At 60.2% G+C, this 13,845-nt stretch overlaps 1 protein-coding gene across 6 annotated transcripts in view; it reads right to left on the reverse strand.

The window, feature by feature from the left end:
- Window positions 1-13,845, reverse strand: part of PACSIN2 (protein kinase C and casein kinase substrate in neurons 2) — a 99,059-nt gene that overhangs the window by 10,519 nt on the left and 74,695 nt on the right. For all 6 annotated transcript variants that reach the window (XM_084878151.1, XM_084878150.1, XM_084878148.1 and 3 more), the window contains 4 exons: window positions 11,115-11,233; window positions 4,648-4,804; window positions 2,793-3,028; window positions 537-692 (listed from right to left, as the gene is read on the reverse strand). In XM_084878151.1, the coding sequence (XP_084734277.1) occupies window positions 537-692; window positions 2,793-3,028; window positions 4,648-4,804; window positions 11,115-11,174 (609 nt within the window). In that variant the 5' untranslated portion in view covers window positions 11,175-11,233. The remainder of the gene's footprint in view (window positions 1-536; window positions 693-2,792; window positions 3,029-4,647; window positions 4,805-11,114; window positions 11,234-13,845) is intronic.

Genomic DNA, 13,845 nt, shown 5'->3' on the forward strand with positions numbered 1-13,845 from the left:
TGTCGCCGAAACCGGTTTGGCTCAGTGGATAGAGCGCCAGTCTGTGGACTGAAAAGTCCCAGGTTCGATTCCGGTCAGGGGCATGTACATTGGTTGCGGGCACATCTCTGGTGGGGGGTGTGCAGGAGGCAACTGGTCGATGTCTCTCTCTCATCGATCTTTCTAGCTCTCTATCTCTCTCCTCTTCCCTTCCTCTCTATAAAAAAATCAATAAAGTATTTTTTTAAAAAAGATCCATACATTAAAAAAAAATAAAATAAAATAAAAAAACCCGTGTCAGCTCATACATCAGCTCCCCTGGGACATTCACACCTCTGAGTCCTGCACAAGCTCTCTTTCCCCCTCTGCCCACAGCCACCCAGCTGCCCCGCACCTTCCCTGAGCACGGGAACCCTGAGGCGGGCACAGCGGGCTCTGGAGAGGCCTCTGAGGGCAGGAGTGCGGGTGACTTGTGTCCCTCTCCGCCCAGGCTGCCACGCTGCCGGATCCACGGCGGGAGAGGCAGGCCCGTCACCACGGGGAGGTGTGTGATTTACCTTAAGAACATCCTGCTTGCACTTTTCCACTTTGTCTTGCAATTTCTTAAGCTGCTCGGGGTTCAGGGATGGGTCCACTTTGCTGTTGCTTTCTCGTGAAATCGCCAGCTTCTCCTCTTTGCACGCTGCGTGGTAGGCTTTCTTGGCTGCTTCTACCTGCAGGGAGAGGAGCTGCTGAACCTCGGCATTCTGAAAGGTCAGAATCCTCACCGACGCAGAGCCCTGGGAAGTGCCTGTGCTCTCAGGAGGCGAGGGAAGCGCGGGTGCAGAGCTGGGCTCAGAGTCACCACACGCGGTAATGACCGAGGCCCATTCACAGACACTGACCGGTGCTGCTGTGAGCCAGGCGCCGTCCTGGCACCAGAATGAGGTGTGGCACCAACCAAGGACCTGGGCATCCATGGGGCTTTTGGTCTAGCGGGGGAGGCAACTATAAGAAATAGTTCGGGTTCAGGGTAAATTAGAAGTGGTAAGTGCCAAGGAGGAGAGGAAAGCAGGAAGAGAGTCGGAAGCCGGTGGGGGGCTGGGCCTGGAGAAAGCCCCCAGACGACATGGAGCGAGAATCAGGGGGCGGCGGGCGGGGCAGGTGCCCCCTGAGGGAAGAGCACGCCAAGCAGCGGAAACAGCAAACGCAGAGAGAGCCGCACAGAGACACCTGACACAGAGCGGAGATTCGGAAGGCGGGCCACAGGCCACACCTTCCACTGGCCACTCAGCCACACCCGCGGACAGGCTGGGCGTGTGTCTGATTGTTTACGGAGCTTCCTTCCTTTGGCCAGTCACGGGTTTCATTTGGGAGATGAGCTTGTAGCCATGGCCACATGAGGGGGGTAGTGCCATTGCACAGAGGCCAGGGACAGAGGAAGCGACAAAAGCTGCCACAGTTCCCACCAGAAGGCAGGCAGGAGGGAGTGATTCTGAGGAGGACGGTGCAATTCCTGAGAAGCCAGGGGGCGGGAGGGGGGGAAGGGGCTGGCCAGGCGCAGGCGGGGCCTCGAGTGCTGAGGCGGGAAGGGCGTGTGTCTGACTGAAAGCCTCCAGCAGCCAAGGCTGGACAAGACTCAGTGGCTTCGGTCGCTCCTTTCAGAAAACAAATCTCAGTATCATTTGTAAACTTGAGAGAAAAGTTTTAAACTACCCTTCTCCTCACCAAAGGGACTTTAAATCTCTCCAGCAGACAAGTCCCGGGCGGGGGAGGCACTGCTAGTGGCTCAGAGACTGGGTTTTGAGCTCCACCACAGTATCTGATCCGCGTCCTGACTAACATGGGTCCATAGGATCCCACTGAAGTCTGGGACTCGGGTAAATGTGAGCCGCTAGGCGTACGGCCTGAGGGTGGCCCTTTATTTCTGATGCGAACAGGCAGGAATTCCTGAGAGTGGGGAGGGCTGCAGGGGGAGGAGCAGGCACGGGTCCCCAGCCGGGAGCACAGCCTGCGGGGGAGGGCCTGCGGGGGGAGGGCCTGCGGGGGGAGGGCCTGCGGGGGGAGGGCCTGCGGGGGGAGGGCCTGCGGGGGAGGGCCTGCGGGGAGGGCCTGCGGGAGGGCCTGCGGGGGGGCCTGTGGGGGGCCTGCGGGGGGCCTGCGGGGGGAGGGGCCTGCGGGGGGCCTGCGGGGGGAGGGGCCTGCGGGGGGCCTGCGGGGGGGCCTGCGGGGGGAGGGGCCTGCGGGGGAGGGGCCTGCAGGGGAGGGGCCTGCGGGGGGGGGGGCCTGTGGGGGAGGAGGGCCTGCGGGGGGAGGGGCCTGCGGGGAGGGCCTGCGGGGGGCCTGCGGGGGGGGGGGGGGCCTGCGGGGGGCCTGCCTGCGGGGGGAGGGGCCTGCGGGGAGGGCCTGCGGGGGGCCTGCGGGGGGCCTGCGGGGGAGGGCCTGCGGGGGGCCTGCGGGGGGGGGGGGCCTGCGGGGGAGGAGGGCCTGCGGGGAGGGCCTGCGGGGGGAGGGGCCTGCGGGGGGCCTGCGGGGGGGGGGGGCCTGCGGGAGGAGGGGCCTGTGGGGGGAGGGGCCTGCGGGGGAGGGGCCTGCGGGGGAGGGGCCTGCGGGGGAGGGGCCTGCGGGGGAGGGGCCTGCGGGGGGAGGGCCTGCGGGGGGAGGGGCCTGCGGGGGGAGGGCCTGCGGGGGGAGGGGCCTGCGGGGGGAGGGCCTGCGGGGGGAGGGGCCTGCGGGGGGAGGGGCCTGCGGGGGAGGGGCCTGCGGGGGAGGGGCCTGCGGGGGAGGGGCCTGCGGGGGGAGGGGCCTGCGGGGGAGGGGCCTGCGGGGGGCACCTCTTTCAGCTTCTTGGCCCAGGGCTTCTGCGCCTTCCGGAAGCTGTCCTCGGCCTCCTTGGTCTCCTTGAAGCCGCCCATCATCTGCTTGTGGAAGGCCTCCTTCTGCCAGTTCTTGATCTTCTCGAAGTCCTCGTTCATCAGGGAGGCCTTCACCTCCAGGTGCAGCTCGCTCACCTTCTCCGCCTCGGCCATGACGGCCATCCAGGCCTTCTCCACCGTCCCGTACTGCGGCCCTGCACAGAGAAGCTGCCGTCACCGTCCCCGCGGGGCAGCCCCGGGACTTCCTGCCCGCTCTCCCGCCGTCTGGCCAGGAGGCTTCCCTGTGGTTGTTTCAGATACTTTCCTCTCAGCTGTTCCCTTTTCAGTTCCTGGGACCATAGAATAAGGAACTGAAGCTGAATCAGCTCGGCCGTTCTTTTGCTAGGGAACTTGAGCTACATAAATTTCCTTTTTTGAAGTCGCTAGGCTCTTTAAAAACTCCAATTCCTGCCGTTTTAGTTTGGGTAAGGCTGGCTGTTGGGGGAGGGGCCTTGGGAAGAGCTGACCACTCTCCCAGGACACTTCCCTCGGGGGGCTCCTCAGCACTGTGGCCCGCCTCCTGGGCCACACGCTCCCTCCCAGGCTGAGCCAGGCCTGTCACTCCTCCCAGGAAGAGCCGCTGGAGAGCCCCGTGGGAGAGCGGGCTGTGCCCCCCGCAGAGTCCTCTGTCCTGGGGAGGAAGGAGTTGGAGGCAGGAACCTGCTCTGGGCAGATGGAAATCTCTAGATCGTGGGGCGGGGTGCCTGAGCCACTCACTCACGTTCTCAGGAGGAAACGCACAGCGGCCTGTCCCTGAGGATGTGGGGTGGCATGAGGTGAGAGAGGGACAAAGGCAGAGCTGGGACGCACACAGAAGCCCAGGTCCTGCCTCAGGGGACAATCACTGTTGAGCTGATGACACAGAGGCACTGGGGAGGGCAGAGGTGAGCCCCTCGGACCCTCTCGCCCCCAGCGTCTATGAAACCCGCACTCCCTGTCCTGCCTGGATCCACAGCGCCGGGCAGGACCCACAAGGCGAGGGGCAGCGCTCTGAGCCTCAAGCTCCGAACGGACAGAGGGACCGTGTCCACAGCTGGATCCCGAGAGGCAGAATGAACAGCAGCAGCCACCATTCACTGAGGGACTGGCCCCTGCCTGGCTGCTGCTCATCATGAATAGCCGCTCCTGGCCCAGACCCTGGGAGCCCTGCCCTCAGAGCCCCTGGCCTCCAGGACCTGACCAGTCCCCTGGCTGGCACCTTCGAGGACAGCGGTCACAGGAGAACCTGAGAAACACACCGAGAAACTCCTACCACCCGCTGTCCCAGGACCCCAGGCCGTCAGCGCCCCCACTGCTGGAAGGGCGTCGGGCACCATCCATGCCCACAGCAGCCTGTCTCTACGCTCCGGAATCGTCTGTTGGGCCACGGGGAGAGGCAAACCCGCGGTTCCATTAAAATCCAGAACGGAAGCCCTGCTGGACCTATCCAGGCCCGCCTGGCTCCTCCATGCGGGCTCACGCCTCCGCGGCTCCCCGGCCGGCACCCCGGGGCTGCGTGCCCGGCTTCCGCTCGGGGGGGCTCTCCCAAGGTGGCCCCGGGTGGGAGCTGTTCTGCGATAAACTGGCAAGCGCAGCCTCCGTGGGAGACGCAGAGGCTGTCCCCAGGGTGGGGAGAGGAAATCGCACGCAGCCTGTGTGGCTGGGTGGCCGCCCCCCTCTCTCCCAGGGAATCCCGGCCCCAGAGCTGAAGACGCACTCCTGCCCACGTCCTAGGAGAGAGGAACGGGCACCGAGGTCCGCGGTCTGCCCGGAGCGGCGCGGCAGGGCTGCCTACCCTTCTCCACCAGCTGCCGCCAGCGCCGGGCCCACTCGGTGAGCTGCTGCGCGTACGCCTTCTCGATGCGGGCCCGCTCGTGCAGGCAGTTCATGAGGTCGCTGCACAGGCGGTGGCCATCGTCGATGCGCTTCACGGTCCGCTTGTAGTTCCCGACCTAGGAGACAGGGGCGCTGGGAGGGGGGCTCTGGGCCGCAGCCCACCTGCCAGACCCCCCGGCCTCATTGCTGTCCAACAGCCACGCTGGCCGGCTCCTCACGGCTCATCCCTCTCCCATTGGAAGGCACCCCACGTCATTGGTGACAAGCCCCGCCTTCTCTCAGCAGCAGGAACCACAGAACCACTGGAAGCCACTGGAAGCTTCTCGGTGTCTACCTGGCCAGTGTCCACTCTGGCCTGGGGGTCAGGGAGGGAGACAGACCAGCTGAGGGCGGTACCATGGAGGGAAGTGAGGGGCTTAGGGCACCCAGGGGGCATCTCACGCAGACTGAGGGGCCAGGGTCAGCTCTCCAGAGGAGGTGATGCCTAACTAGAGAGATTAAAAAAAATAATAATAATAATAATAACAATAATGTTTTAGAAAGGATCTTACATTACAGACTTTTGGCTAAAGGCCTTTGATCATCATGTGTATAAGCAGGTGTCTTCTGCCTTGAAGTCATCACTTGCCTCCCAATCACAGCAATCAGCACTCTTTCCCCTTCCTGAGCACTGCTCTGTGCCAAGCACCACAGTGGGTGCACCCCCTCCAGACACTGCCGCCCCCGGAGCAGCAGGAGTGGCTGTCCCCGTCTAAGATGAAGAGACCAGGCTGTTTGCCAGGAGCCCACAGGTCAGACCCTTCTCTGCTGTGACAAGGACCGAGGTGAGTTTGGGCCACTTTTTCTCACATATGAAAGGAGAGACTAGCTCTTCCAAATTGTAAATAACAAGGGACAAGATCCTAGTGGCTAATTTGGAGGGATAACCAAGTGTTCAGTGGTTCATTCGGAGCTGCTGACCTGAAAGGACGCCAGACACAGCTGGTTGCGGAGGAAACGGGGGAGAAAGCCATCGACTGTATTCTCAGCCCCTTTCTCTCCGTCTTCAAACACCCCGGCCACCTCTGCCAGTGTCCCCGTCCCTGAGTCTCTGCCGGGCTGAGCATGCTCCTGCTTCACCCCTGCCACAAAGGGCAGGGTCCTCAGGCTGCGGATTTCCCGAGTCTCTCCTCCCTGAGTCCCCCTGAGCCCGGCTCACGGGGAAGCGGGTTCTGAGGAGCGGGGGGAGGAGCCCGGGAAGGCAGGCCTGCAGGGAGATGGGCAATGGGGGAGGGACTGAGGTGGTGCTCCCGTGGGGACAAAGCCCTGGGAGTCAGGTGGCCTGGCAGCCTTCCCCAGGGGCCACCGGGGTTTGCAGCAGCAGCAGTTCACAAACACCAGCACCTGTATTACATGTATGAGTGTTCTTTTCCCTCCGCAGTCCCCGCCCAGGCCTGGCCTCGCTGTTAGCCCAGCCAGGGAAGCGGGTGAGCAGCTCACCAGCACACTCGGGCTGAACCCGAGCGTCCAGCCCTCCCCTGACGTCACATGCTCACTTCCCATTTAAAATAGGGCCTTGCTGTCGTTTTGAAATTTACAGCAAGATGAAAAAAATCACCAACAAAACCCAAGGCAGGCTCTAGCTGGTTGGGCTCAGTGGATAGAGCATCAGCCTGCGGACTGAGGGGTCCCAGGTTCGATTCTGACCAGGGCACGTGCCTGGGTTGTGGGCTCGGTCCCCGATAGGGGGCATGTGGGAGGCAGCCAATCAATGATTCTCTCCCATCATTGATGTTTCTCTCTCTCTCCCTCTCCCTCCCTCTCTAAAATCAATAAAATCTATTTAAAAAACAAAACAAAACCCAAGTCAGTGTCGCTGAGCTGGTGGCAGGAGAGCTGAGGTCGCCACAGCCCATTCACGCCTGACAGTGCCCAGGCAGCCGCCACGTGAGCTGGCTTTCATCCCAGTCACCGACAATATTCAACACATGCTGGCCCCCCAGCAACCTGCCGTCTCTGACTTCCAAACCCGGGAGGAAAGATTTACAGAAGAGAAAAGGATTTTTCTTAACAAGGTTCATGTTGGTACAACCCATCAGCTCACACACGTGAGCAAAAGTAGGTTTACAGTTGTATGTGAAATCCAGCTTATTTCTGTATTATTATTTATTAATTATTGTATTACGTTCCATTCAAACAACTGTAAGCCTTCCTCTGCCCCACTTATATTTAAATAGCTACTCTTGAGAAGCAGGAAGGAGTACAGACAGGAAGGATGCTGTACGTTGAAGTGCCGGCACCGTGACCATGCTGGCCACGGGGAGACAGGGCTGCTCAAGGTGACCGGCACCGCAAAGCCACCTGGGTCCCTACCCTACCCTACATCCGGGCTCACCCCTCAGACGGAAGACACTCAAGACAGGCGCTCAGCACGCATGTGCCTGGGCACAGGCCACGATGCTAGTCCTCCCTCCAGGACTGCCTGGCTGAGGGAGGGGCGGGGTGGAGAGGGCGGGGTGGAGAGTGGCGGAGTGGGGAGGTATACTGAAGGCAACACCCCAGCTGGACTTCCAAGGAGGCTGGCACATTAGAGGGCAAGTCGGAGCTGGCCACAGTAATGGAGAGGCGAGGGGAAGGCTTCCGGGCAGGGGACAGCGCTGGCAAAGTGAAGAAGTGTGGCAGCATGGAGACCTGGGGGCACTGTGAGTCGCCCACCAGGAATGGAACACAGAACACAGAATGCAGGGCAATGAGCAGAGACCTGGCCAGGGTCAGGTGGGGTCAGACAGGGAGAAATCTCAGGGCCAGGGGTCAGGTGCAGGGGGTGGGGCGGGAGGCGGGATCAGACAGGGAGAAATCGCAGGGCAGGGGCGGGCCTTCACCCTGAAGGTGCTGTGCGCAGGCCCTTGTGCGCAGGCCCCGGTGGGCCTTGGCGGTGAAGCTCCTGGGGAAGGTGTGAGCCGGGGCCCAGCTGGGAGAGGAGAGCCAGCACAAGGATGACGCCAGAGAGGGGCGGGGACTGAGTGTCCGAGGAGCGGGAAAGGGAGCGGACGGGCTGATGAAGTGCCCCATCCTACCTGCCAGAATCCCAGCGCTCTGAGGCTCGGCTTGGCGTCCCCAGGGCGGCTTCCCTGCCACCTGCCGCCCCAGTGGGACCACCAGCGCAGAGCACCCGGGTCGCCTGCACTGGAGGACAGGCGACACCAGTCTCCCAGCCCGGACTCCTGCTGGCCGGCCCTCCCGGGGGCCAGGAGGGCCCTTCCGAACGCTGTCCCCATGCCCCGCGGTCGCAGCTGGTCCCGCACAGGTGACGATGGTGCATGTTAGCTCCCTGCCCGTGCTGGGCTGCAGGCTCCTGGCAGCAGGTGCACACGGTGCTTCCCCACAGCGGCAGCAGCGGCATCACAATAGAGCATGTCCGCATGCTGTTACCGAGCGCCGGCCGGGCGGGGTGCTGACAGCTCCCCCGGCCACACCGCCGCGTCTGTCATAGTCCGAGGCAGGGGTGCTGCTCAGGCCTCCGCTTTACAGAGAAGGAGACCGCTGTGAAGAAGCCAAGTCCCCCATGACCATCACCAGGAGGCAGAGCACCTTCCAGAGCGTTCCTCAGGCCCGAACAGAGGCACAGAGCCCAGACTGAAGGGCTGCTATCAGGTGACTGTGCGCTGCCGAGGATCCGGGGAAGGCCACGGAGGTCAGGCCTGGCAGGGAGCATGCAGGCCCTGTCCCTGGTCCCGCCATGTGCTGGCAAGGCTCTCAGGAGCCCCAAACCTGAAGACTATAAAACCGCTGGCTCACGATGACCTTTGTGTTAGCCTCAGAACACGCGTGCCCTTAACCTGCAGCCCTGGCCTGAGCACTCTGCTGCCTCCCCTCCTGGAGGCACGTTCCAGGGCGAGCGAGCGGGCTGCACGGAGCCTGCCTAGACAATGAACTCTCTTCAGGCAAAAGCAGATGTTCTTGTCTCCCGACAGCATGACAGCTAAGAACGTAGATGGGCGCTAAGAGCTTAATCATGGCTTGTTAAAGCCACTGGATTTAACATATGCTGATAGCATATTGATTTAATACATGCTGATGCATGTTCTGGCAACTCCACCTTTTTTTTTTTTTTTTTCTTTTTAACCAGGCAGCTGCAGACTCTGTACGCACTCCATTCAGCTGCTTCATTTCCCAGGCGGCTCTGTCACCAATGGGTCATCACAGGGTGCCGCCGACACGACTGCAGAAATAGGCACGCGCGCGCGCCGAGACCCACCGCCACAGCCAGAGCCCGTCCCCACACCTCCCACCGCTGTACACTCCTCATTCCCTTCGCCCCACAGTGCTGGGATGTGGGTACAGACCCTTCCCCCTCACAGATTGGGAAATGGAGGCAAAGGCAAATGAGCAACCTGCCCGAAGCCACACACATGTGAAGTGACGAGCCTGGGAGTCAAACCCAGGTCACCTGGCTCCAAAGCACGCGTCTGGACCTGCCCGCTGCCGTGTGGTCTGTCTCCTGAAGGCCTGTGCGCCCGGCCCCTCCGCACTGCCTCCCGGCTCAGGGCGGTGCTGACTACTACGGGATGCAAGCTCACTGCATTGGGAAAAATTCCCCGAGACTCGGAAGCCCTCCGCCTGGGGCTTGGCTCAGGGGTGAGGCACCAGGACCTGGTTTCTAAGGCCGCCCCGGGGCTCCCAGAAGCGGCCCGCCGCCGGCTGCTGAGCGTCCTCCAGAGCGCAGCCCTCCTGGGGCCGGCGGCGGGCCGCCTGTGCGCACGGGGCAGAGGGACAGTCTGAATCCCAGCCCCAGTCCTAACAGCTCCATCCGGCTTCACCACCAACAGGCCCTACGCAGGGCGAGTGCCCTGACAATGCCAGGAAGCCGCCACTGCCCGCAGGCGGGACACGCCCCTGGCTGTGGCTGCCCGTCACCCTTGTGGACACGCTCCATTACGATGCTCCTGCTGCTGCCTTCTAAGAAATGTTCCCTCCGACAGCGTGTCCCTCTGGCCCCGGCCCAGATGCCCCAGGAAGGTGCGGCCAGCCAGGGGGCAGGGGCAGAGGGCACTGGCGCCCCCTGTGCTATCTCATTTACTCTGATCCCACGGAAGCAGCTACCCGCCTGGAGGGCAGGGACTCAGACGGCCACTTTCCTTGCTGGGGCCTCACAGGGCCTATCACACGGGAGGGGATGAACAAACACATACTTGTAATAAAATGGAGCATTCAGTTAAAAGTTAATATTGGGCTTTCCCCCAACACAGAGCAAAGAGAAGTGTGGATAGAAGTTTCAGCTCCTGGCCCATCTTTTCTAAACGTGGCCACCTGTGATCACTTGTCTGTTAGTCTATGATATCAGGTGGTATTTGATGTCAGACAAAATCATACTCTTGATTATTCCGAGTTTATACCACTCCTTTGTGCTCATCCCCATGAGGCCGGCCCCCAGGAAAGCACCGTGTGGGAGCTGTGTCTGCGACCTCACTCCGTCCTGCTGCCTCCCTCCCAGGCCAGCACCACCCCCTTCACAGAGGAAAAGCCTGCGGCTCCTTCAGCCCAGCAACCCGCCCAAGGCACACAGCCAGTAAGGGCACAGCTGGGATCAGAACCTAGATCTTTTTTTAAAAAAATATATACACTTTTAAAATATATTTTTATTGATTTCAGAAAGGAAGGGAGAGGGAGAGAGAGAGAGAAACATCCATCAATGATGAGAGAGAATCATTGATCAGCTGCCTCCTCCTGCACATCCCCCCACTGGGGATTGAACCCACAACCCAGGCATGTGCCCTTGACCAGGATCAAACCAGGACCCTTCAGGCCACAGGCCGACGCTCTATCCACTGAGCCAAAGCAGCTAGGGCAGAACCTAGATCTTTTCAACGACAAAGCCAGCGCTCTCTCCACGAAGCCCAGGGCTACTGGGAAAGTCACAGGGGTTTTACCATGAGAATAAAATTGGATAAAAAAGGACTTTCCTTTAACCAGGAGGAAGGAAGAGTGGGGCCAGGAAGAATGACTACCCAAACCACAAAATAATCTGATCAGGAAGGGAGTTCCTCACGGGCTCAGAGGGACAGGAAGTGCTCCCACCAGCTCTGGCAGTGTGTTAGCCGCTGGCCATCTGCCTGCACTGGCTGCACATCACATCTCCGCCATCTGCTTTTCCACACACTCTGCCCTTGAGGCGAAGCCCAATGAGTTGTGCTTCACTCCGAGTCACACAGGGGTGAGCAGGAAAAGGAAGATCGGAGAATGGACAAACTGACAAGACCTCTAAAGCACCTCTAAGCGGGCGGCTTCCCTGACAGCTTAGCCACCCTGCTGCCATCGGATCTGACCACCAATCTGGCTGGTTTGGGGGTATGTTCACCTCCCGCTCCCCCCCAGCCCCCGACACACAGTCCTGGCAGGCAGCAGGCAGCAGCCTGACCTCTGTGCCTGGGGAAAGCCTGGCATTACCTCCCAGAAGCTATCGCTGGACACTTCCACTCCAACGGAATCATCGTAAGTGACAGACATCTCTCTGCAGGGCGGGGGAGCAGCGGGTCAGCTGCGGACACTCCAAACCACAGGCAAGCCTACAAGAGAAACGTATCAATGTGATTTTTAATTCCCACGGTAAAAGCAAGGCCCCCATTGACAATGTCCATTCCCATCACTGCCTGTGTGCAAAACAGTCAAAACGTTTCCTTTAGTTGGGAGAAGGTCAATAAACTCTAAACATGACACATGCACGGATGTTATATGCATGCACATGTGTATTTCATATTAACAAGTAAACCTCCTCACCATCCACTGAAGAGCTAAAAGACTTTCAGAACAGTGTGTGTTCTGAGATCAGCAGATTGATGCCTTCATTCAACGCTCCTGCTCGTCCCTGGAGGACGAGACACAGAGCACGCGCGGAGCCAGCAAATGAAGGCAGAGCCCTGCGACTCCGGGCTCCCTGCCCAGCCTGTCCGCGCCATCCAGCGGGAGAGGATCGGGGGACTGTGAGTGGGAATAATCCCACCTTCGACAGCGTCTCCACTCTCCCAGGGTTCCAGCACCTTCTGACTGTGCCGGGCACTGTCTTCCCCCACCCATGGCTGACTCATCTCAGCCACGGAAACGCCTAATTCAGACCAATTTATTCGGACACCATTTGCGTGAGGGTCAGCTACACAGAGGAGAGACGAGCACGCGAAAGGGACCGTTTCTGAGCGCAGACACAGTGTTCTCAACCCAACAAGGGTCCAGGGGCAGTTGCTGCCCTGCCGGAGGAGGAAGCTGAAGCATGTTCGGAAGCACAGATCATGGAGGTGGCATGACCTGTCCACAGGGATGGGACTCCACCCTCCTTCCCAGCAGCCTGTGTTCAGATCACACAGCCAGACCAAACCTCTCCTGACCACAGAGCCAGGAGTCAAAGCCTCAGCTTAGTGCCAGCAGGGCGCAGAGGGGCGGGCAGGCAGAACGACCTTCACTGCTCCACCTGCAGTGCCAGGTGTGGTTTGTTCTAGGTCCTTTCCTCCTGTGAGCACATCTCATCCTTACGGTTCCCTGTGAGACCGTCTAGAGCCATAGTAAGGAAGACGGGCTCTGGAGCCAGGCTTCCTGGGCTCCAATCCTCAATCCACTACTCACTGTCTGGGCAACAGAGGGCAAGTGACCTGCCCTCTCTGTGCCCCAAGGGCTTCTCTGTAAAAGACAGCAGTAAGGAAATCAACTGCTGAGAGGGTCAAATGAGGCAATACATACAGGAGCTTACAACAATACATGGCTCACAGTAAGAGCTATTTCATTATTATTTGCGATGTCCACAGTAAGAGCTACTATTATTTACTATGGGCCATGTATTGTTCTAAGAGGTCCAGTGCAAGAATTGGACTAGAGGCCCTGTGGAAGAATTCATGCGCGGGTGGGGTCCAGCAGGTGGGGAGAAGGGGATGTGGGAGGTTGGCCGGCAGGCCCTGTCCCCTTGGTCAAACTCCCGGTCAGCATATTAGCCTTTTATTCTATAGAATAGTAACCATTGTTAGTATTACTAGCATTACTTTGGTCTACACTTTATAGTTGAGAAAACTGATGCTTGAAGAAGTAACTTGCCCAAGGTTCGCCCGAGTAATGAGTGGCAGAGACCAGCATTTGACACCAGCTCTGCCTGTGTGCTAAGGTACCGTCATGTCTCCAATGTAATGAAGATCCATAGCCTCAGATCTATTGCTAGTTACGAGGGTTAATCTGGTGGAGCTTCCCAAGGTAAACACGCGCTGTGTGCCCAGTGAACTCAAAGCAAAGACAGGCATGGCACGCCACAGGCACAGCTCTCACGCACACAAGTATAACCAGGCGGTCGCATGGGTGCCACCCACACACTCCTGACAGCGCTGACTAACCCTCTGCCCCATCATCACAGGGGCGTGTGTCATTGGCCACAGGCCGAGCACGAAGGCCTGACAGGCATCGGTGGGCCCTGGTACCGCCCTGGTGCACAGCAGCCCCTCTCCCACAGGACCCTGCGCAGGACACGGCATGGCCAGCCCCAGGTCACCCCCACCCCGGGAACCCTGCTTGGCTGGAGGCTGCTCCCACAGGGAAGGGGCTGGCTCTCAGGGCTGTCTTAGTGACATCGCCGCCCAAATACCCGAGGCCCCGGCCTGGCAGGGAATGTCACTCGGCATTTTTCCATGCAGAGATGTGATCTGGCTTTTGTACCCACTGATAAGGTGGGGGAACCAAGGCTTCTGAGGGGAACAGGAGAACTCTCAGGTCCGTCCCTTCCAAAGGAGATCTGGCCGGGTCAACTTCCTGGTCCTGCTTCCCTCGCTCTGCTAGGGTCTGAGCCAAACCCACCCCTCACCCAGCTGTGCCAGGCTGTGACCCTAGCTGGCTGTACTGCCAAATGGTACTGAGTGTTCCTGAGATGTGCTTATCAAAGCCAGCCCATAAACGTGCATTTAATAATTAACTGGTCCTGCTCGGCGGGAGGTGAAGTTCCTGGGAAGACAGTGGTATCCGGATTCCACCCTGCGGCCTCCGCCACCGTCCGGAGAGCCTGTCCCCGGGGGCACGGCCGTCACCGCTCCCGCCCTCCGGCTGTGAGTGGCTCGGGGGCGATAAGGGCCCGGTGAGTCAGTGCTGCTCTTCCCAAGGGCAGGACAGAGCGGACGTCAGTGTATCTCACTGTCCACTGCCCAGCAGGTGACTG

Source organism: Pipistrellus hanaki (genome assembly GCF_964339955.1).
Source record: "Pipistrellus hanaki genome assembly, chromosome: 3".
Classification (NCBI taxonomy): domain Eukaryota; kingdom Metazoa; phylum Chordata; class Mammalia; order Chiroptera; family Vespertilionidae; genus Pipistrellus; species Pipistrellus hanaki.